This window comes from Pistacia vera, unplaced genomic scaffold, assembly GCF_008641045.1.
Source record: "Pistacia vera cultivar Batoury unplaced genomic scaffold, PisVer_v2 Contig350, whole genome shotgun sequence".
NCBI classification, from domain to species: domain Eukaryota; kingdom Viridiplantae; phylum Streptophyta; class Magnoliopsida; order Sapindales; family Anacardiaceae; genus Pistacia; species Pistacia vera.
Genome location: NW_022196169.1, coordinates 1,219,802 through 1,244,691, shown reverse-complemented (window position 1 = coordinate 1,244,691; position 24,890 = coordinate 1,219,802). Strand labels below are relative to the sequence as shown.

The 24,890-nt window shown below is 33.5% G+C and overlaps 1 protein-coding gene and 1 non-coding gene across 3 annotated transcripts; both read left to right on the top strand.

Moving 5' to 3' along the window:
* The first annotated feature begins 378 nt into the window (after positions 1–378).
* On the top strand, positions 379–6,562 carry LOC116139353. 2 transcript variants are annotated; one of them, XM_031425032.1, is made up of 9 exons: positions 379–1,036; positions 1,137–1,322; positions 2,752–2,844; positions 3,158–3,340; positions 3,423–3,522; positions 3,595–3,783; positions 4,520–5,628; positions 5,726–6,135; positions 6,279–6,562. In XM_031425032.1, exons 1-9 carry the CDS (start codon positions 773–775, stop codon positions 6,355–6,357), a joined length of 2,613 nt encoding a protein of 870 aa, XP_031280892.1. In that variant the 5' UTR covers positions 379–772; the 3' UTR covers positions 6,358–6,562. The 2 variants fall into 2 exon arrangements, with proteins under 2 accessions (XP_031280892.1, XP_031280891.1); XM_031425031.1 differs by having other exon boundaries at positions 3,592–3,783.
* A 5,297-nt stretch (positions 6,563–11,859) lies between these two features.
* LOC116139435 lies at positions 11,860–11,945 on the top strand. Its single transcript, XR_004129458.1, has one exon. It is a non-coding gene; the product is annotated as a small nucleolar RNA snoR114 (small nucleolar RNA).
* Positions 11,946–24,890: the final 12,945 nt, after the last annotated feature.

The following is a 24,890-nucleotide window of genomic DNA, read 5'->3' as shown; positions in this document are numbered from 1 at the left end:
GTAGACGAAGAAGAAGATGCAGACGAAGAAGAAGACGTAGACGAAGCTAAGAAGAAACAGCAACCAAGGTGGAGATGCGTTAATGGCGGGAGGAAGAAGAAGGTGTTTGAGTTTGTTTACAAGAATTTCGGGGTTTTGGGAATATAGTATAATTTTTAAAAGATTACATAATACTTCATTAATCCTAATTAAGCACTAATCAAGTTTAATTACCCTTAATCAATAATATGGCTATTTAGTAAAATTTTAAAACTTGATAATCTTTTAATTAAATTCAAACTTGAAAGGTGGTTTTAATAAATTGTCCAGTTTCATATATATATATATATATATATATTACAAACTTAGGGGTGACACTCAAATGCTTGCTGGCCGAGAAGCAAACGTCATCGTTTGTGAATCTGATGTATGTTACTGCTCCTCCTGCCCCTCGCAAACAAAACCTCTGCAAGTGCGTAAAGCGTTTTTAAATTTTTTTGTTCTTATTATTCTCCGTTTTCGGTTGCTTTGCGTCGCGTCTCGCCAAAATCAGCAACGTGTAAAACAGAAAGAAAAAAAAAAAACAACAGAAACAAGAGAACACAAAATACACTCGAAACGAGAGTGAAAATACTCAGGATTCCCAAGACAAAAACAAACAAATCACCGCTCACATGTAATCATAACCATTTCTTGAATTCCGAGTCCAAACGGCGCCATTTTTCTTCAACCTACATTCTCATCTTTGGTTTATTTTTTAAAAATTACCAACGATTCTTTCCTTCAGTATCATATGGTCATGAGTGATCTTGGAGTTTGTCCCGCGCCGAGTAACAACGGCATAGTGTTGATAGAAAATCGTCTTTCTACTACAACGTCGTCGTTTCAGTCATTTCCTGCCGTTTCAAACTCAATTTCGGAACAAAATTGGGAAATTGCAGAACGAAGAACGGATGAAATTCTTTGTTTAATTAGACCGACTCTGGTTTCAGACAACAACAGAAGAGAAGTCATCAATTACGTTCATGATTTGATCACTGCGTCTCTCGGCTGTGAGGTTGTGTAGTCTCTTCATTATGCCGTCGTCGTTTTAAGCTAGTTATTATCATAATGAAGCAGTAGTGTATATTGTTATTGGTTCTTTATTTTCTGTACAGGTTTTCCCGTACGGTTCGGTACCGTTGAAGACGTATTTACCAGATGGTGATATTGATCTGACGGCTATTAGCAGCCCTAATGTTGAGGAGAGTTTGGTGGCTGATATTCATGCGGTCCTTAAAGGAGAAGAACTTAACAAGTGTTCTCAGTTTGAAGTGAAGGATGTTCATTGCATTGATGCTGAGGTTTTTTCTTGACCCAAAATTAAATATTTTAATAATTTCTTGGACAAGTTAGTTATAGCAGTTGGAGGTTATCTTTTCAAGAATGGAGAATGTCGAGATTTATGCGAATTATTAAATTTTAGGATTGGTAAGTCTTATACACAGTTAGAAGTCAAAAGAAAAAAATAACTAAAATGTTAGGGTTTGCTGAAGATTTATTAATTTCTAGGATTTATTTCATGGAGAAGTTAGATAAGGCATCCGTTTATTTAAAGAACGAGAATGTGAAGTTTTACACAACCAAAAATTAAGGAAGAAAAATAAAAAGTTAGGTTTTGTTAAAGATCTATTGATTTCTTGGATTTGTTTCATGGAGAATTTAGTCAAATAAATTATAGTTTAGTTTCTTAAGGATGGAGAATGTCAGAAGTTTCGGAAGAAAATTTTGTATTTGTTGCTTTGTCTGTCCACTTCTTCTTATGGGTGCGAAAGCTAGCAATAGTGGTGAATTTTCTAGTGATTTGGAAGATGGGAATCTCAGGGGTTAACGTGTTGGATATGTCTTTTGGGAAATTTTTGACAAAATTTGTATATTTATTATTTAAATGCAATATGCAGGGGTAGGTTATGGCAGACAAAGATTTTTTTTGTGATAAAATCAAAGGACTGATCTTTGGGGAGCTGTATCAGAAAAGCTCTATTGGGATTATCTTTGATGTTTCCTACCAAAAGGGTTGTGAACGAATTTGGATATTGGAGTATATAGATAGATACGGGGAAGGATTTAGCCAATGTGTGAGTTTGGAAGTTGAAGACATATTGTGATCTTTCATGAGGAAGGGTGATCAAATTCTCTGGGATACTTAGTGCAACTAACTGAATATGCCAGATTGTTTAATATGATTGATCAGCGTGATAGAACAATGAGAGGATGGGGCATTGTAGTACCATGGTCCATTTCCGGTTCTTAAGAATGTGACGGGTAGTGATGGGTTTATATGGACTCATTTCTTATCCGGGCTTCTCTGATCAACAACAAAAATGATGACATTACTGCATCACTCATTGGATTTCCCTCACGATTTCTGCACTCTCTATTCACGTTTACACAAAAATTTTAGAAAAATAAAATAAATTATGATTGGATAATTATAAGATTAAGACAGATAGGCTGTGAGATTTCCTTTTGGGTTTTGCAATTGTTATTGGCATTACAATTACAAAACTCTGAAATCACATGCACTTCTCATTGTATTTTTGGTACATTCCCTAATCATGCTGTGGGCTAAGTTGTCCTCATTATGCATTTTCTATTTTCTGTGTTTGTGGTTTCTAAATTGAAGAGGCTGCTGTTTGAGACGTCATTTATGTTCTATGTCTTTTATTGTGGCTAATGCTCATTTTCAGCTTTTTTGGTTTTATTTCTTAATATTTTGGTTCCTGTTGGCAGGTTAAGCTTTTGAAATGCCTTGTGCAAAATATTGTTGTAGACATATCCTTCAATCAGTTGGGAGGACTTTGTACGCTGTGTTTCCTTGAACAGGTATGGTTTTTGTTAGCCTATATAGACAGCTCTAGCATGATCAGCATGCAGTCCTTTTTTTATCATGGAATACAGTAGTTTTACCTTTAAACAAGCAATTTTAAAGAGTTAAATTAAGCATGGAATAGGTTGATTTTTGTTGTGTGTTAATTTGTTGAAAGGACCAGTGGGATGCCTCAGTTAATTATATCTTTTGATGAATGTGTTCTATTTGAACAACATTATGTGTTTTATCAAGTTATTGTGATTGGGTAATTAATGCCTCCAATCTGTTTTTTGCAATGTGGTATTTCTCATGTTGCTCTTTATGCAGGTTGATGGTCTCGTTGGCAAAAATCATCTCTTTAAGTGTAGCATTATTCTGATCAAAGCTTGGTGTTATTATGAAAGTAGAATTCTTGGTGCTCATCATGGTTTGATTTCAACTTACGCTTTAGAAACGTTGGTCCTGTGTATCTTCCATCTATTTCATTCTTCTTTAGATGGCCCTTTGGCAGTAAGTAGTTGTGGGAATCAACATGGCCAAATCTGTGCTATACAGAACTTTAAATTAATTTATGTTTTTGCATTTTGTATAGGTCCTCTATCAATTTTTGGATTACTTCAGCAAATTTGATTGGGAGAATTATTGTGTTAGTTTAAATGGCCCAGTTTGCAAATCTTCCCTAGATGTAGCAGGTATGGACTTCCTTTTGTGTTTTTGACAACTTTTTGTTTGATGGTTTAATTGATTGAATCCTCTCTCAGCAGCCAAAGAAGTACCGGAAAGCGGGATAGACAATTTATTGCTAAGTGAAGAATTTCTGCAAGAATGTGCTGACAAGTTCTCTGTTCCATCAAGGGGGCGTGAGACAAATACTCGAGCATTTCCTCAAAAGCATCTTAATATAATAGATGCTTTAAAAGAAAACAATAATCTTGGGCGGAGTGTCAACAGAGGTAGGGGAGTATTTCATTCTGCTGAAATGGGTTTGAACTAACATGTTTCTACGTTTTCTGTGCTTAACGTTTTGAGGTAACTGTTCTATCAATATTTTAGGTAGAATCTCATTTACGATCTTGATTTTTTAAAACATATTCATTTTAATGAAAAAAAAAAAAAAAGGAATCTGATTCAACGAACTTCTTTTAATGAATTTGGTTGGTTTTTTAATGAAGTGGAACTTTGAAGTTAGGCAACACTAGATTCTATTATATTTTCTGCTCTGGCAATAGGAAAAGGCCAGTAAAAGCAGAAAGTTTTAGGTGAAAGGATTGGTTTCCTTCATTCGCTTTGTTTGCATTCCATGACTATCATGGTATTACTAACTCCATTTCTATAATATCAACCAAAGAAATAGCTGCCAGTGGCAGAACTACTTCTGCAGAAAGCACCACTTCCATTAACAAATGCAATTTTTTCTGCTGTAACCTACATTACCCTTATTTTTTGGCTTCTCTAATGTCAGTTGAAAATCACATCATTGTTTTCACTATAGTACCTTTATTTTTTCATTTGATATAATTGTAGAGTCACAATGTTATTACATCACATGCTTTAATACCTTTCTTCTGATTGTTATTAAGTGCATATTGGCTCCTTCATCTCATAAAGTGCTTTAGAGTACACAATCATGTGTACCTTGCTTCTTGTTTAAGTTTCTCTTCTCGTCTGCTGTTGTGATGGACTCTGCAGGTAATTTCTATAGAATATGCAGTGCTTTTAAATACGGAGCTCGTAAGCTGGGCCAAATTCTATTGTTGCCACATGAAAGATTAGTGGATGAACTCAACAAGTTCTTTGCAAACACTTTGGAGAGACATGAAAATCAATGTTGGACTGATGGTCAAGATGGTTTTAGCAGTAATGATGATTTATCTTTAATTCAACATTCTGAAACATGCTGTGAAGATAGTAAGATTTTGACATCACTGACTCCTGATTACAGAAATAAGATTACAAGATTTAGAAATGATTCAAGCAGAGACTTGTTGAAAGTGATCCCCTCTGCTTATAAAGAAAAAGTGGATTCCTCTCAGGTTGTACCAGAATTGAATTGTACTTTAGATAGAAACAGTGTGTCAGGGAGGCATCTTGCTGAGGAAGCTAAAGGTGTGGCCATTGAAATTTTGTCCTCTAAAAATAGAAATGATTTATCTAGTTCTTTGCCTTTGAATAGCTACATTGGCATTTCACTTTTGGGGAAATCTCAACCTGCACTAGCCCTTTGCAACGAAAAGATTGACAATGGGAATCTTCATGGAAGAATACCGTTAAAATCTGTTCATATTGATGATATGAGTTTTGCTCTATGGTCTGAATCCAAAGAGAACACTTTAGCGACAAGCAGTTCATTCTGTTTGTATGGTAATCGTGAGAGTATAGTCCCAAAAAAATTGTCACTTTTGACTCCTGTTCCTAATGTCTTGGTGAATTCATCTTCTGCCTTAAGAGAGCAAAATCTGACAAGTATTTTAGGGAGCTCTGAACGTTCAAAATGCTTATTAGATCTCAGTGGAAACTATGAGAGCTACTTCAGTAGCTTGCTATATGGCAAATGTTACTATTTGTCTGCCGCTGTATTGCTCAATCCTCGCATATCACATCAGTCACAGCATAAGAGTCTCCAGGAAACTGTATGGCAATCTCTACAGTTGGAGCCTGAGGCTTATTCCAAAATGAGCAGAAATGGTGATTTGGGGCATCAATTTTACCCCTTGAATCCTTCTATGCCATCGAACTTTGCTTTTAGTTCAGGTGAAAAGAAAAAGTCCCGAGGAACAGGCACTTACTTTCCTAACATGGTATATCTGACTGTGTTTCTGGGTTCTTGTTTTCTTTTTTGAACTTTCACATAGACCTGCCATCTGTACTCATGTGCTTATGCTTATATCTTTGCAGAATTATCTTTCAAATAGGGATAGGCTATTGTCAGGGAGGGAAAGGTCTCAGGCACGTGGGAATCATGGTCAGTTGCAAAGATATAGAAATGGCTTGGTATCAGCTCCTACAAAGATGAATTTGCGTGGAGAATCTCAGGAAGAGTTTCCAGTTCTGGGCAATGGGAAGGCCAAATTCTCAGATTCTTACCAACCTCGCCCATCTGTTTGGGTTTCTTCCAATGCCAACGATATCTCCCACCCATTAGAGAGACATGAATCTCCTTCACATGGCCACCAGCTTAGAGAAGTGACCTTGCCGGAAGCAAGGACACAACCAGATTCAGACACTTCTCAGTGTGACTCTTCTTCAAGCCCTGTGGTTCCTAAATCACAATGTCCTAACTTGTCCATCAAAAGTAGTCAGGACAGGTACAAATTTGTTGCACACTAGTGAACATTTTACATTTCTCACCTGTGTTTGTTTTCTGTTTTCCAATATTCATAATGTTAATATCTGTTTCTCATCTCCTTGTCGGGTGTTTTATTATTCTTTCAACGGTTTGGGTTTTCAGGGTTAAAGAGCAATCATATCATCTGAAAAATGAAGTTGATTTTCCTCCTCTGTCCCTCCTAAGGATGGTGAAAATATAGAAGATGAATAGACTCAGCATAACTCCAGCTGCTAACAACTTGCTCAAGCTTTTGAGGAGATGTTATTTTATTTTATTTTTTTTGTATAGTCTTCTGGTTACTCTCCGTCATTTTAGATCAAAGACTTAATCAGGCATTCATTGAGTGGATGTACATAGTAGCTGATGATTGCCTGGATTGTTGTGGACATATCGAATACCTGAAAATAGGGGTGTTCAAAAGAACCGGTTGGAACCGGAACCGGCGGATACCCTGGGTTTAGTTCCGATTCCTACCCAGAACTAATCGTCAATGGGTAGGTTCCGGTTCCAAATTTTTGGAACCGTTACTGTGCGGTTCCGGTTCCAAATTTTTGGAACCGTTACTGTGCGGTTCCGGTTCCGGCTCCTATAGTTAGGAACTGGAACCGGAACCAGGAACCAGAAACTGAGACTAATATAAAATAAAATTAAATATTAGAGGGGTTAATAAAAACTTTTGTAGAAAAATTAATGTGAATACATTTATATTTATATTTCATAACAGTTAAAGTAAGTTGGTTTAACTTTTGAGAATCTACCTTTACAAAGTAATGAAGTTTGTAATTTTGAATTTATAATTTATAATTTTATTTTTGTTAACAAGTGCAGGGGGGGTGGTTTGTAAGTTTTTAAGGGTTTTTTTGCCATTTTAAAAACTTTTGGAGGGTTATTGTAATTTAATAGGGTACCTATAATCGGAACCAGAACTGGAACCGTTGTTACAGGTTCTAGTTCTGGGTACCTAGGAATCGGAACCGTCGGTTCCAGTTCTGGTTCCAAATTTCAAGGAATCGTCGGTTCCGGTTTCGGTTCTGGTTCCGGTTCCTTCAAAAAGTGTTGGGTACCCGGAACCGAACATCCCTACCTGAAAATGTTGCTTGGGATTATTGGTTCTCGGAAGCTAAAATTAGCTTCTCTCAAAGGCTAGCGTCAAAATAGTGTTTATAATTTGTTAGCTAATGCTGCCTACTTGAGAATTGCAACATAGGGTAGAGAATTTTTAGTTGTTTAAATTTATTTAAAGAAATTCCCTTGTATAGCTATGTCTCCAATTCTAATTTTCAAAATGGAGTTAACCTAAGTGCTTTTAGTTAAGAATAATAAGGACAAAATAACACATTTGTTGTTTGCCAAATGCTAGACTAGTTAATTGGTCCAAGCATAATCTGGTATTATATGTTAAGAAACATATCATTTGTTGTTTCATTAAGGGTGTAATTAGTAACTCGCTTGATTTTACGATTAAATTTGTCTTAAAAAGTAAGATTAAAAATCTGTTATATATGTCCAAACCGTATTATTTAAGCTATGAAGATCCTTGTAACTCTTCAGACAAAATACACCACATTTCTTTATCTTGAATACTTATGTAATTAATAAATTAATATTCTCTGAAATCATTATAGTGCATATATGCATTTAAGGAAATGGAAACTAAATCCAATACATACTTAATTTGTATTAATTTCACATCTAGTAATCTGAATCATTGATTCTTAGAAGTTATTCGATATAATTTAATAATTAATAAAAAGTACATGGAATATTACGTATCAAACAAACAATACACTTGATCTAATATGAATTATCTAAACATAAGAAATTCCTGTATGCTAAAAAGAAAATATAAATCACATTTTTTTTTATAATAAAACATTTAATACAATCAACAATTTAGAAAAAAAAAAAAAGAAATTCACTTACTGTTTACTCAATTAACCCTAATGCTATTGAGTACCCTTTGCTCGGTCAACAATTAAATGATTAAATCTTCTCATAAAAGAATAACACGGTTTGTGCAAAAAAATGCACTTGGACCAATGTTGTGTGAAAGGTCTACACGGAATAGATTCACTCAAACTAGGAGATACTACTAATTTGATATCACTCAAAGAAGATTCGTTAATGTAGGGGGTGCCGATGGGAGATTCTAGACCAAAACAATCTGAGAATAGAGAATTTAATGTCAGAAGTATAGCTTACCTTTCTCGCCTCCCTTGGGGATTATATTTGTTTGCCCCTAAACATGAGAAGGGTTTTAGGGCTATATTGCTATGATTTGGGTGACATAATGGCGCATAACATGGTGGCTAATAGTCACATTTTGGCTGGAAACGTTTGAAGTGGTGGAGAAGTTAATCTCCTACAACCAACAATGAGTTGGCTGGTAAAAGCTTGACGTCAAGGGTTTGCTCCTCTTTTTCAGATTCGAATCACAAGAACGACTGTTATATTGTTACTCACGGACCACAGGACTTGCCTTGTTTCGAAAATCTTGTTCGGAGTTGAAGGACTAAACCTTGTTCATGGTCGAAAGATTATTCGGGGTATGCATAAGTTGACTCGACACTCCAATAAAAAATTAAAAAAAAAAAAAAAAAAAAAAAAAAGAAGGTTAATCTCCTATAGTTTAGGTAATAGGAAGTGGACTTGGAGTAGAAGACAAATAGATTATGGTTTGCTAGAGATTATATCTCCTTCGTATTGATATATTGGGGCATCATTTGGTTGACTTCTCGAGCTGTTTTATAGCCCAAGAGATTAGCGAGCTAAGAAAATTAAGCCGACAACTGTTTTATAGCCTTCCAATTCATCATCAACACCCCCCTCCTAAAAAAAAAAAAATCAACTCATATAACTATCTCATATTTCCTGTTATAATTTTGCTTAAGTTTATTTGCGTGAGTGCTTAGAAAATTGAGGAAATATTTTGAAATTAATAAACCATAGTAAAAGCCTACTATTTAAGACAACATCACCATTTCTAGTACAATAGTTGAGTTCTCGGTAGATCGACTTTCTTATTATTATTTAATGTATCCATGTCCAATTATAATATATTCTTATATAATTTTAATTTGTTAGGATTTGTTAACTGATATGAAGAAAACTAGGGGTGAGCACAGACAATGGATAGAACTGAAACCTAGTGGTAGAATCGAACCAACACTGTACGGGTAGGTTTTGGTTCCTTGAACCGATACTGTGCGATTCCGGTTTCGGTTCCTACATTGTAGGAATCAGAACCGGAACTAGAACCTAGAAAAAAGAACCTGTAGTAGGTACACAGCTTGGAACCTACATGGGTATCCGTTTGAACCTGCTGGGAACTGATGCAAGTACCCGGATTAGAACCTGTTTTAGAACATGGGTTGAAATAAAATATCTTGAAGAATGGGGGTCTACGTAATTTCATCATAAAAAAAATTAAAATGGAAAAAGTTAAATTTTTGCAATAACCTAATTAATAATATATAATTATACGTATAAACTACACCATATAAAAACTTTAATATATATAATAACCTAATCAAATATTATACATATATAGTAATGTATACTGTACTAGTGTACTATATATATATATATATATATTATATATATATATATTAAAGTTTTGATTAATTAATTGTATAATTAAATTAAGATCAAATTAAAAGTGTTTTAATGTTATTAAAAATTATTTTTTAATAAAATAGTATATTTGATTGAAAATATATAATATTTAATTATTACTTTAATTATCAAGTTCTAAATATTCTATAGGAAATTAGTAATTAATTAATTATATATGATAAATTGATAAACATTAATACATTACTAGTTAAAAGATTATTTAATTATATACATTACATTATAGTTAAATGATTACTTAATTAATTATAACATTACATATAAAAACAATGATTAGTATGATCACAAAATTAATTATAACATTCATAATTAGATGATTGCTTCATCAATTATGACATTATGTTTTAAACATTGTATTTTACTAAATTAGTACAATATTTAATTAAATGATTAGAAATTTAATCAATTATAACGTTATATTATAGATTTATAGTATGATTACTTAATTAATTATAATATTATATTATAAACAAATTATTACTTAATTAATTATAACATTACATTATAATATGACCACCTAATTAATTATAACATTACATAATTAATGATTATTTAATTAATTATGATATTATATTATAAACATTAGTAAATAACTACGTTAGTACAATACTTGATTAAATGATTAGAAGCTTAATTACTTATAACATTACATTATAGTTAAATGATTATTTAATTAATTATAAATTTAAAATATTAAATTATAAACATTAGTAATTAATTAAATAATTAGAAATTTAATTAATTAAAACATTATATTGTAGTTAAATAATTACTTAATTAATTATAAAATTATAACATTACATTATAAACATTAATAATTTATCACATTAGTACACTACTTAATTAAGTGATTAAAAATTTAATTAATTATAACGTTACATTATAAATTTATAGTATGATTACTTAATTAATTATAACATTACATTATAAATATTAGTACAATACTTATTTAAATGATTATAAATTTAATTAATTATAATATTACATTATAGATTTATAGTATGATTATTTAATTAATTATAACATTATATTATAAACATTAATAATTTACTGTATCATTATATTAAATTAAATGGTTACAAATTTAATTAATTATAATATTACATTATAGATTTATAGTATGATTATTTAATTAATTATAACATTACATTATAATATGACCACGTAATTAATTATAATATTAAATTATAGTTAAATGATTACTTAATTAATTATAATCATTTAATCAATTATAACATTGCATAGTTAAATAATAAATGATTACTTAATTAATTATAAATTTTTAAAATTACATTATAAACATTAGTAATTAATTAAATGATTAGAAATTTAATTAATTAAAACATTATATTGTAGTTAAATAATTACTTAATTAATTATAACATTATTTATAATATAATCACTTAATTAATTATAACATTACATAGTTAAATGATTACTTAATTAATTATAAATTTATAACATTACATTATAACATTACTTAATTAATTGATTGAATTCAAGTGTTGCCTAAAGATTAGAGGATTTATGAGTCACACTGGACACAAATAAATGAGTAATTAAAATTTATTAGTGGTATATTTGTAAACTTTTAAGGTATTTTTATCATTTTTTAAACTAATAGGGGGTAATTAATTTTTTAAAGGGTATCCGGGTAAGGAACCGAAATCTGCTTTTCAGGTTCCGGTTCATTTTTTTTGGGAATTTGCGTTGTATGGTTCTGATTTCAGTTCCCCCAAAAAATGCAGAGTACTTGGAATCGCCCACCCCTAAAAGAAAACTACTATCAATTGATCTCTTTAAACAAAAATATTATTTTTATTATGCGTTAAGGGTAATTATATTATTTTTTTTGATAGATTATTAGTAGGGAGATTTAACACCATTTTAAAGCAATAAAGACTAGATGGTAAAACAACAAAACTTTGTAACTGTTGCATAATTGAATCACAAATATATTAGTAGTAAAGTAGAGCAAATTCCCAACTAGCACCAGTGGTCTAGTGGTAGAATAGTACCCTACCACCGCACAAACCGGGTTCGATTCCCGGCTGGTGCAATCTAATTCAAGCTGTTAAGAGGTTTGTGCCCCTTGTGATAGGGTCTATCACTACCATCTCTGATCCGTTCGACGAAAACGGTACATCTGAGCTTGATGGTTCCTTTCACATTTTTAAGTTTACTATTTTGTTCAATCAAATTTTATTATAATATATTATTTTTACATGTTTGACGTTTATTATTTGATTCAATTACATTACTGAAGATTTGAGTATAATATAATAAAAGCCAAAATGAAGTTGTGAAAATGCCATATGACGAGTGGGGTCTGAATCGGTGACAAATTGTTGGGAGTTAATCACAATTCATACTGACTAAATACAATTAATCCTTTCATTCTCAATAATTAATTTATTAATAAATTATTATATGATTTCCTATGACCCTAAAATCATGTTATCTTCAGTCTTCAGTTATCATAAGAATAAGTTTTATTTTAAACTTTATGACTAATTAATAATATAATTATATGAGAATTGTTATTAACTCTTTCTTACTCACTCTTTATAACACCTTTTTTCTCTTTTCAAGCTATGTGTGCGCCATATTTAGATACTGCCAATCGATCCAGTAATATTGATAGTGTTCATATGGTATTAAACTTGGGTATTCCTTATGCTTGTGCTCAATGTTTAATCAAAATAGTGTTCAGTTTGAAGATTTGGGTACGTGAATTTGCTTCATTCAATTGACTCTTATTGTTAATAAGAATGAACTAGTCGTGTCCAATATATCGTGATTGTCTTTTTTTCTCAATATTTTATAGAATCCGTTAATATCTTCTACTGATTAAGCTTGTTCAATTAAACCCACATGATAAATAGGTTAAATTTTAAAATAATAAATAATTTGTGCTGCAAATGAGAAGATACACTAAGAAAGGAAACTTGTACACGGCAGGTAAAGTAAATAGTCAACCATAAAATATAATTGGTAGGTGAGTCTATATCATAAGATAAATAATTAAATGAAATGAATCAAAAGTGGATAAGAAGAGAATTAGTGGAGGGAGTATTTGAAATGAAAATAACATTACTCAAGGAAAGCTGAAAGAAGATATTGGATTTTGTCAACACACCACTTTATTTCAAACACTTGGTTTTCCTTTCTGCACTTATACACGTCCCATCACATCATGTGGACCTTGGGCGGCCCAACTTATTTAGTACTCATCACCCTTCTAATAATTAATATTTTTTTTAAATTAATAAAATTTTCTTGTATAGTTGAAATATTATATTTATAATGGAATCATATAATCAAACAAAATATAAAAGGAGTAGTTATTTTACATAAATTTTATGTAATTTTTGTTTTATATGATTCAATTATAAACAAATCATTATTGAAAAATGTTTATAGTAGTGAGATAAGTATTCTATCCATTAAAAAAAAGAGTCTAACCTGGCTAGTAAAAAATTCCAAATCACAATTTGATCAATAGATTATACATATGTATAATGGTAAGAAATTAAAAATAAATTAAAAGAATAATGATAAGATAATACAATATAATCTTAATGTGTGAGCAAATATTGCTACTCTTTTCAATACCAACCAAAATTATTTACAATCTTCCACAAACCTATCATGAAACAACAATTTTTCCATCCTGAGTTCAGGAAACTATCAACGTCCCACCCGATGTTAGTATCTGTTATTGAAATATGATCTCCGACACAATAAGCAGCCTGAGTAAAGACGAAATTGACCATTAATCATTGATTTTTTTTTTTCTAAAAAAAAAAAAAAACCTTAAGATAGGATATTATGGGGACATGTAAACTAACTAATATCTTCCTGATAAGCAATGGATTAACAGACAAAATACTTAGGTTGCATTCATTTATAATCTTAGCTTTTTATTTTCGTTTTTGGGGCTTTGAAATTTGCACAAATTGCATTCATTTAGCGTTTTATTAGAAGTCCAATCGAAAAAAAAAAAGAAAAGAGACTACATAGAGAGAAAGATTACTTCACCTTTTTCAATTAAAATTTAATATTTAATAAAAAAAATATATTCTCTTTCTCTTTCCTAAAATAAAAACATTCATTTAAATCGAGAATTTTAACAGAGATTTACAAATGGAAATTAACCACTGACATATTTGACATGTATCTCTAGACAAAAAATGGAAAAAGAAATTATTAAAGCATATTTAGCAACCAAAATAGAATTATTAAAACATTGTTTTTAAAAACAAATTATAAGTACTGTAAAACCCTATAGGATAATATAGAAATATTTGCGGAACAGAAACTTTTACCAACCCAAACAAGTCATGAACATACAACACCAACAAAGATAAACAATAAAAGAGAATGATGCTAAACAATAAAAATAAATAATGCTAAGTAATAAATGAGAGAGAGTTATAAATATGAGCAATGAATGAAAGCAAATGATAATGCTTCAAGTAAATATGCAATGAATAATAAATAATTTGAGAGAGAAGAAATGTTCATAGATTTATAGTGGTTCGAAACTCTATCCACAAGCCTCTGACATCCACTTTTTCAAGGCAACCTCCTTGAAGTTCCACTAAAATCAGATTGCGCCAAATACACTAGTTTGACAGGATTTCGGCTCTTTACAATAGTTTTAACATGATTTTGCATCTAGATTTACAAGATTTCTCCTACAAAGTGTTTGAATAAAAGTGTGAGAAAGATTGTCTCTTTAACTAGGCTTGAAGACACAATAAGAACAATACTCTCAAATGTTTTCAAATGGATACAAGAGAGTGATGATTTGATTTGGATTTTTAGCTCAAGGCATTATGTGAGAATGTTTTGATATGACTTTGAATCTCTGATATTCTTTCTCTATCTTTCTTTGCAATAAAATGCTCTATTTATTGCTTGACTTCTCCCCTTTGAGGTAAAGAGTTGTTACTGCATTTAATGCAATTTTAGAAAGCTTACAGACATAGAAGAACGGGCATTCCATTATCGCTCGTTCCTAATACCAATTGTCATTTTGTACAGCTTTAGGGTTTCAGGTATGGTCATTCCACCATCACGAGCGGTCATTCCATCACGGGGAACGGTCGGTCCATTGGCTCCTTAAAAATCAATAAGAATTCTAGAATCATGCATGACTTTTTGGAATGTTGATGTTGTCACGGCCCCATCTTACCGGAGGCACGGCTGGAAACTCATCCCACTCTTCGTGACTCTAAGGAATATCTCCTCCCCCCCCTTAAGGGTACTCACCATGCTTCCCAATTGACTATAGCCCCTTGGTCTTGGGTTCGAGTGGTGAGGGAGGCAAAAGAAATCCCTTAAAAGGGGGGGGGGGGGGATGATATTCCTTAGAGTCACGAAGAGTGGGATGAGTTCCCGACCGTGCCTCCGGTAAGATGGGGCCGTGACAGATGTTTAGCTAAGAACAATCTTTGAGTGTAAACGGTCATTCCACCATAGGGAATGATCGTTCCAAATAGTTGAGCTTCAACTTGATTTTCAAGGCTTGTCTTCCAAGATTTGTCAAAGGTGCGCGACGTTCTAAGTACTTTGACTTTTTACTTGGATGGAACGGGCATGCTGCTTGGTCATGCTGGTGTGAGCGACTTGACTCCATTTTGGGTAGAAGCATGCACGATCACATTTGTGCTAAGAGGAACGTGCATCTGGGAAACTTTGTGATACAAGGAACAATCGTTCCTTTAAAAAAAAAGGTGTTCGTCTAAATTTTTTATCCTTAATCCAGTTATAACATACTATTACACAATGACTATTTCTCACATATATAAATCCACATTAAATTCTTCAATTAGACAATGTGTGCAATCCTCTCGCCAACTTGACGTCTCCCGACCACTACAATCTAATACCTGCAAAAATAAGGAAAGCAACGAGGTGAGATATACATGCTCAGTAAGTAAATCAAATCTAACTATATTCTTACTTCGCTATCCCCGTTTTCGCTGTACTGCTTCTAAATTTATGCTTGCTTTCTCTCTTTATTCTCAGGCGTACTACTTAACAGTATTCCATTTTTCTCAAATCTTTCTAAATCCTTCTAGGGTTGCGCTATTCTTTATCATTTTATTTCTCTTCTATGCTAGATTATAACTTTCTATTTCTTTCTCTACTCAACAAATCGCTAAGTTTCCTTGCTATTTGTCATGTTTCTAATTTATGTTCTTTTCTATCATGTATCTAATTTATGTTCTTTTTTTGTATATCTCTAATTTCTTTTCTATTCTAGTAGACTTCTATTTTCTTTTCTTCTCTGCTCTCGTGGGCTTCTATTTTCTTTTCTTTTCTATTCTCATCGGTTTCTATTTCTTTTCTTCTCTGCTTTCATGGGCTTCTATTTTTCTTTTCTTTTCTATTCTCATGGGCTTCAATTTTCTTATCTTGGCTAGTTAGACACGCAATAATAAAATAAACTGTTTAATCTATGCATAAATGCATGAGATGCAATGCACATAAAATGTCTGATGCATGAGATGCAATGCACATCAAATGTTTGATGCATATGCAAATGATCATGTTTGTATTCTTTCTGAAAATTCTTTTCTAATTCTTTATGAAATTCTTTCTCTTTCTTTCTGAAATTCCTTTTGAAATTCTTTTTGTTTTCTATTTCTTATTCTATTTTTTCTTTCTTTATGAAATTCTTTCTATATTCTATTTCTCATTCTATTTTTCTTTCTTTTTGAAATTCTTTCTGTATTATATTCTGGTTTACCGATCGGACTAGGCTAAGGCATGGATTTGGAACCCTGGCCATGTGAGCGTATTCTAAAATTCTTTCTAGGTACAGTCCTCATCCACATGCACTTCTGGTGGACTGTACAATTCTGTTTTCTATTCTGAGGCCGCTCACTGATGGCGGCGTGCATGTGGGAAACTTCTGCATTTCTGTCGCCACTAACAAATGCAGCGAATGCTCACAGGTTCCCCATCGCAACAGCCCTCTGAAAACATGCTCTGTAAATATGCAAAATAACTAGCTAGACATTTTCCAATAATTTTAAATTTTCTGAAATATATGCTATGCTATGTCATGCATGTATATGCTGTCTATGCATGATCCCAAAATACGTGTCTGACTCTGGCATGTATTCTATTAATTCTAAGGCTTTTATTTATATACTTTTCTAGAAAGCCCAAAGTTCTATTCTAGTAACACACTTAACTTAAACATTTTCTATTTTATTCTTTATTTTTGAATTCTATGCATCGTGTGTATGTACGCAATTCTATAATTTCTACATAATTTTGTAATTCTTCAATTCTGTCATGCTATGTAAAATGTACATGTACACAATTACATTATCTCTCACAAATTCTACTCTTCTATAATTCTATTAGTAAGATATTAAAACGTCACAATTCAACTAGGGAATGAATTCTACATTTTGGGCATCTAAGGTCTTCTATAAAAATCTATGCCACAACTTAGGTATTAAGTCTACTAACTTGCCCAATTATGCTACTAGATTTTCTCAAACTATATGTCACTAAATCATGTCATTAAACACCTCTCTAATATTTTTCTAATGTAACAAACATGCCTTGTACAACTTTCTAAATCAAATCTTAATGCCAAAAATTTGCATTCTCTTACATGACCATAACTTCAATTGTTATACATGCCCTTCTTTCTTCTTCTTTTGGCTACATTCTATCATAATCTATATTGCCATATTAATCATTGTAATTCAATCTAACATATGGCACAACAATTACTTTGGCTAAATTCTAATTTCTTTTAACATTCTTAACCAAAATTTGGCCAATACAACAATTCTCAAGATCTTCAGCCCAATTCTATAGCTGTAATATATAATAAGACATGAAATTATACTCATACCAATCAATTTCAAAATGGTCATGTATTTAACATAAACTAAATTCTATTCTTTGATGTTTCTTTGATATTTATACTTGGGAAAACTTTTCTATTCTTTATACAATAAAACCACTTATTACATATGTTTATAAATAATCTCAAAACAAGAAACAGAATATCCTCATTTGGCCAAGCCATTCTTTGAATGATCTTTCTAATTTCAAGCATACACTTGACAATTTATTGTGGCATATTGTAATATTATAGTATAATCACCCATCTTCACTTCATCAATACTACACTATTGCAACAATTTAATATGCAATTCTTGCCATCATTTTTCTATAGTCATAAGTTTCAAAACTCATAATTCAATGACTAAATAAAATATGCCATTCAAACTAATGCTAAAGTTCAAGCAACTTGAACCATGCACTAAAGGCCATTCATTTCATTGAACTAACATAACCAAGGTTATTCTAAATTTTGGCATAACAAAATGCACTCTTGACTACTAAAACTTACACTTGGTTAAGCTAACTAACCTTTCAACTCCAATTCTTTCCTTTCTCATAATTCTTCAACAAATTACCAAACTCATGCATGCATTTTCTTTGAATTTTCATCAACAATTCACATCATGCATACTTGGTTGGCCACACTTCCACATCTCTCCAATCCACCAAAATTGGAGCAAAAACCACCACCTAACTTCAAATCTGGCCGATTCAACACTTCCAAATTCAACATCAACTCATCAAAATTTCATCCAAAGTTCAACCAAAACATCACATCTACATAACTACTCATCTTGGCTGAACTTCTACACATTTTCTCCATCAAACAAGCATCTAAAAGCCAATACTTCTTATCATACATCTACAAAACTCAGAATCAACTTACACATATACTACTCAAATTAAAGCTTAGATTGGGTTTTTACCTTTTTCTTGCAAGAATCCTTTTCTTTGCTTCCTTTGCTCACTTTCTCCATTGATTCATGTAAACACATAAATTCATGAGAACTCATACTTATAAAACCAAATCACAAACTTTTGCTAAAATTCTTACCTTAGAAAGCCACAAAATGACATATATCACTTAGCATGAATTCTCATGTAATTCTCTTGGAAGACTTTGAAGAAGGAGGAGAAATGGGGAAGAAGGTGGCTGCCAGGGATGAGAATGGCTAGGTTTGTCAATTGAAGCCTTATAACTAATAAAATATATACATATATTCCCATTTTGCCCTTCACTTTCTAATATTCCAATTATGCATACGTGTTAGTAAACGATCCCATTACGCAGCGGAAACAAAAATAAATAATATAAAGATCGTTTACATGAGCAAGATCAAGGGTATAATTTTACAATTTATATTAAAGTAAATTCTGCACAAAAAAGTGATCATGAGTTTAAAAACATAAGCACGTTTGGAGGCTCCTCCAAATTTGTTAATGAATTTTTTTGCTACCGATCCAAGTGTAGGATCGAACCCACGTAGTCCACAACAAGACCTCACAAAAGAACCAAAGAGGGATTTAATAGATCCTCTTTGGCTTTAAGATAAAGAAAGGAAATAAATTGAATTGATTTTAGGCAAAAGTGTTTCTGCCGTGGGAGAGAATGAATGGGCTGCTGTGTGTTTTTTATTTTAAAAGAAATCAATCTTATTTCATTAACACATTTTTCTTTTTATAGTAATCAAGTTGCCCTATTCTCAATGGAATAGGCTTGGCTCCAACCCAAACACCCCATGATACCAAACACTCCCATTTTGATATTTTTATTTTCCATCATTATCTGAATTAAAATCAATTAATATATAATATATATATATATATAACATTTAACAATAATGATAATATATTAAATATGTGAACACATATTTAAACGTAATTTCACTTATTTATTATTTTTCTAACAAATTAAATAAAGGCTACGACCTTAGCAAATTTAATTGCACTGTGAAATTACCAAAATACCATTTCGCCTTTAAAAGACGAAAACGCCCTTCTTTCTGCGACTCTTAAATTATCTTCTATATGTGTGACCCATAGTCCCTCATCATACCGACAGTGTATAGTATCGCGATTAACCAATTAATCGTCTCCTAATACACAGACCAAGATTGGCCCCTAGCGGCATCATGACCACTCGATAGATTCAGATTCGCAAATAGCTACCTGTCAACGATATGGTACCGTGCAATTTGATTCTTTCATCATATCGTATCTCGACATACGAAGGCATAGAAATGTGTCATCTCTTCGGTTACTCTCGATATATGTATTCAGTTTTGGACCAATTACCTGTATTATAATCGGATAGCAACAACTCAATCTCACTGTGGCCACAGTTTTAGTGTTCATTGCCATATACTGAATTGCGCCATGAGATACTTCTCCCACAACCCGGAGTGATGAATCCCTCGTCAATCTAGCATAGTCTTGATACACTCCTCGATGCAGCCAATCACCATCGTATTGACAGCTCTGAAAAGAAACGTTAGGCTAGTGTCAAACTAACCAATCGGTGCACAAGGCCCTCCGTTGATCTCAAGTCTAAGGATCACATGTACCACCATTCGTTAGAGGATTGTTCCATAACACTGGGTTACCATCCATATGGAATCCTTAATGGGTCAATCCAGTGAACTTGTTACGGTGTAACTCGCCTACAGCAAACACCCAGGTGTTGCACCAAGTCACCAGACACCTTGACAAGTGAGATCAGTCATTGCCTTTCGACAGGGTCGTTCAAACTATGATAGCCTTACCATATTATCTGTGCCCTTACTTCAGAATAATACTGGGGCTACGACGTTTCTAGAATGGCCACCATATGTGCTCATGGGTTCTCACTATCAAGATTTGAAATACTTGATACCCTTGTCACGGTTCTACCATTCTAAGGACATATCAATACATATTGCTAATATGATTTAGTGATATAGAATAAAATGCCTTTCATTGATTATGAACATTATTACAGAGTCAATTCCACACAATTGATTGGCTCTAGGGCACCTACTCCAACAATCTCCACTTGCACTATAGCCAATCATCATGCACTCACATTGATGTACCCAAGTGCTCGCACTATAGCCAGTCATTCATGCACTCAACATTGAATGACCCCAAGTGCCCATCATGCTTCTGCTACAACAGAAACTTTAATATGGGTTAGTAGGTTTCTGCAAATCTGCATATTTTCTTTCTTATCGATCTTCAGATCAGATTGAATCAACTAAGTGTTTGGATTACTGGTGAGACCGTGATTCCTCAGCCACAACAATGGCTCCATTGTTATTGCAATACAACTATACTGGATCCCAATGCTTGAAAACCACATCAAGTTCAGTAATGAACTTCTTGAACCAAACCGCCTACACGGCTGCATTAAATAATGCGATATAACTAGCATCAAATGTAGAATTCACTGTAGTACACTGATTCGAGCTCTTCCAGCTCACTGCAGTTACATTGAGAAAAAATTGTTAATCCCAATTGCGAACTATAATCATCCTTTTCCCATTTGGAAATAGCATCACTGTATTCTCTTACAGTGTCACTGTATTCTCTTACAGTGAGCTCATCTTTCCTCCATAATCCAAAATATATTTCTTAAGCCTTTTTCAAGTACTTAAGAATGTCCATTGACACTCATCCATTGTCATTCACTTGGATTAGTTTATATCTTCTACTAGTGCTGAATCACATAAGACATCAATCTAAGTACATAACATATTGCTCACTTAGCCTATTGATATCCACTACAGTGCTAAATGCACATTAGATATCAATCGACATAAAATGGTCCCTGCGAAGCATTGTGGATCCTCTTAATTCTATCTCTCTCATTGTGTGGTTAAGGACACATATCCTTACAAAGATAGACACCTTATGCCATCAGAAAAATCCCTTCTTGGATTTTTTCTATACTGAATGTGTTCAGTACCTTGTCTATGTACTCTACTTAGTTTGAGCAACCTACACGATCTATCTTAGTAGATCTTTATTCAAGGATGAGGTTGCTTCCTCCCTAAGTCCTTCATGGAGGCACTTGGATACCAGTCTTATTCGACTGCAAGTTCGTTTCATTCCCAATCAGAAGTATGTTACGACATCAACTGGATATAGACTACTGCGCTACTCTCCCACTCACTTTCTTGTAAACACAGGGCTTATCTCTCGTTCTTGATAAACCGAATTCTTTTACGGCTTCATCAAAACGAATGTTCCATCTCCTCGAACTTGCTTGAGTCCATAAAGTATCTCTGCAACTTGCATCCCCTATTAGCCTGCCATCAAGAACGAAACCATCAAGTTGTGTCATATACCCATCCTCCTCAAGGTTTCCATTCAGGAAAGTTGTTTTGACATCTATTTGCCAAAACTCATAGTCATGATGTACAATCACAAGCATAATCCGGATGGATTTAGTCATGGCAACCGGCGAAAGGTTTCTTCTCATAGTCAATGCCATGAATTTGTTTGAAACCTTTGGCAACCAGTCGTGCTTTATAAGTATGCACCTTGCCACCTGCCCTTCTTCTTCTTGAAGACCCATTTACACCCTATGGGTTTTAACCCTTCAGGTGGTTCCACCAAGACCACACTTGGTTCTGGTACATGGAGTCCATCTCAGATTTCATGGCTCTAACCATTTGATGGAATCTGGATCTGATATGCATCCTCGTAGGTTCTAGGTTCACGTCTTGGTAACTAGTACTTCACCATGTTGGTCACGAGATAACCATATCTCTCGGACTCGTGCGTACTCTCCCAGATCTACGTAGCTCCTGTGCTACCTGAGGTGGTTCACTTTGATCCACAATTTTGGAGTAACCTCTCATGATGCTCAACACCTTCTTGTGGCACTCATCCCGTCCTTCGTCTAGTTTATCTTGTGGTTCTAGAACTTTATCGAGTTCTACTTTTCTGCCACGAGTACTTCTTAAAAATATTCCTTTTCTAAGAAGACACCAAAACGACAACAAAAAATTTTCGCTCTTTCGGGTGTAAGAAGTAGTATCCTTTGGTCTTTTTTGGATACCCCACAAATATACATTTCAGGATTTGGGCCCAGTTGTTTCGAAGTCAATTTCTTAACATAAGCTTCACAACCCCAAATCCTTAGATAGGCAAGTTGGCTTTCGCCCACTCCATCCTCATATGGAGTCTTATCTACAGACTTGACGGCACACGATCAAAACGGAGTCTAGTCTCTAGGCATAACCTCAGAACGATCCGGTAAATCACTAAAACTCATCATGGACCTAACCATGTCAAGTAGGTCCTATTCCTCCTTTACGACACTCCATTATGTTGGGGTGTATAAGGAGGGGTATTTTGATACTATCCCACATTCCTTCAGGTATGTTTAGCTCAACTTGCCAAAGTTTGCATAATTGTCATTTTGAATTATCCGTTGTCTATCTTAAGAACATATTATTATGAAACAGTTCATAAAGACATTATTTACACTCAAGGAACATAATTGCATTAGTAAAACTAATACTCTCATTTGTCCTAATGGACACAGAAATATAATTCTAGAAATGAAGATAAATCATAATAATCCACGAGTTCTAAGAAACGCCCATCGGCTAAATCAGACAATAAGATCCTACAGCAAATGCAACAACACGTGCTTCATTTCCACACTGGTAGGTCCACCCTCTCCCTCGGCGAGCAATCTCTCTCTGTAGTTCCTACACATCAATCAAATGTGAGACCCCATCTGTGTTAATAACCAAGATGTTAACGCGAATAAGTTGATCTAACTTACCTGATGAAGAAGCAACATTCTTCTTCCTCTTGCTAGGAGGCCCTTGCAATGTTTCCCTCCATGGCTGGGATTCCCACAGTGAGGACAACGCCTTCCTTTCTGCACAGTTCTTTCCAATGACTTTTAAGTCTTTCCTTTTCACTTGAGCGGGCTTCAGCCAACATCAATGTTCTAACTTTTCATGCCTGACCAGTACCTCACGTATCTAGAAGCTCGAAAGGGGTGATCTTCTTATCTTCCTCAATGATTATCCAAAATGAGAATAAGAATCTAGCAAAGACTATAATATTAGTTTATCGCTAAACCTTCCATTCAGTCCACATCCCAAAATCTCAAGCTTGTTTTCATATACATCGGTCCACTTGAGTTTATGATCGCCAATTTTGGTACCCTCTTTCCATCCTACATCTGAATAACGAACCGACAACACATATGCTTCTCATTTCTTTGAAGAAAATGAAGAATAAAGCTAAATCCATTTTTTTGGCACTGCTGTCGCAGTAATGGTGTCATTGATGCAAGCACAATGTATCTTCATTTCTGCTTTTGCATCAATGTTTATGCTTCACATATACATACCCAGTCTTATGGATAAAACTATCAATAGGCTCTGTGGTATAGAGCTTGCTCAATGGTGATAATCTTCGCTTGACTGAAGTATATTTGTTATACTTCTATACCAGTCACGAAATATTCACCATTCCATTTCCTCCCAGTTCGATGTTTTGTGTTTGATGTTGGGATCATTTGCTCAATTTTAGTGAATCTACAAGTGTAGAATAAGTAACCGCTATTACCGTTCATTATTATTGTTTATATGGTCTTTCATTAAACGATGCTCTCACTATTTTACTCAAGTCATAGCCCCTCACCATTAACTCGGAAAAGCCCATTGACTTTCCTAGTGGACCGAGATCCCATCCTTCCCATTTCAACAACCTTCTCTTTGGCGAACAAGCCAAAATGAGCTGATAGATAGGCCAACAAACTTAATCCACAACCATTTGTAGCTTCTACTATCAACCTCAAAAGTGAAAAAGCAACAAGCCCATCACACAAATCCATGGTCATTACATGCCATTGTCCTCAAGTGTGATTCTCAGTATCAGTAGAGTGGGACACTACATTTCACCACGTACACACATATTATACACTCTACATGCCTATGACGCCCGTTTATCAACCTTCGCTTTGGAAAACAAAGAAAAACCGTCATTTAAGTTCGACCCATCACCATTAAGGAAAACTCCAATGCATTTAGTCAGCCTCCCACTGGTAGAAGTGTCCCCTTCGATTTGGCGAACAGTTTCACGACAGTGGTTTGATTAAAACCATGGATGGAAGGCTTTCGTGATTATATCTTTAATTGAGGGTTTCTTATTTAATCTCTCACCAGATTATTATCTTTGTTAGAATGACATGTTTTGGCATGTTATTCA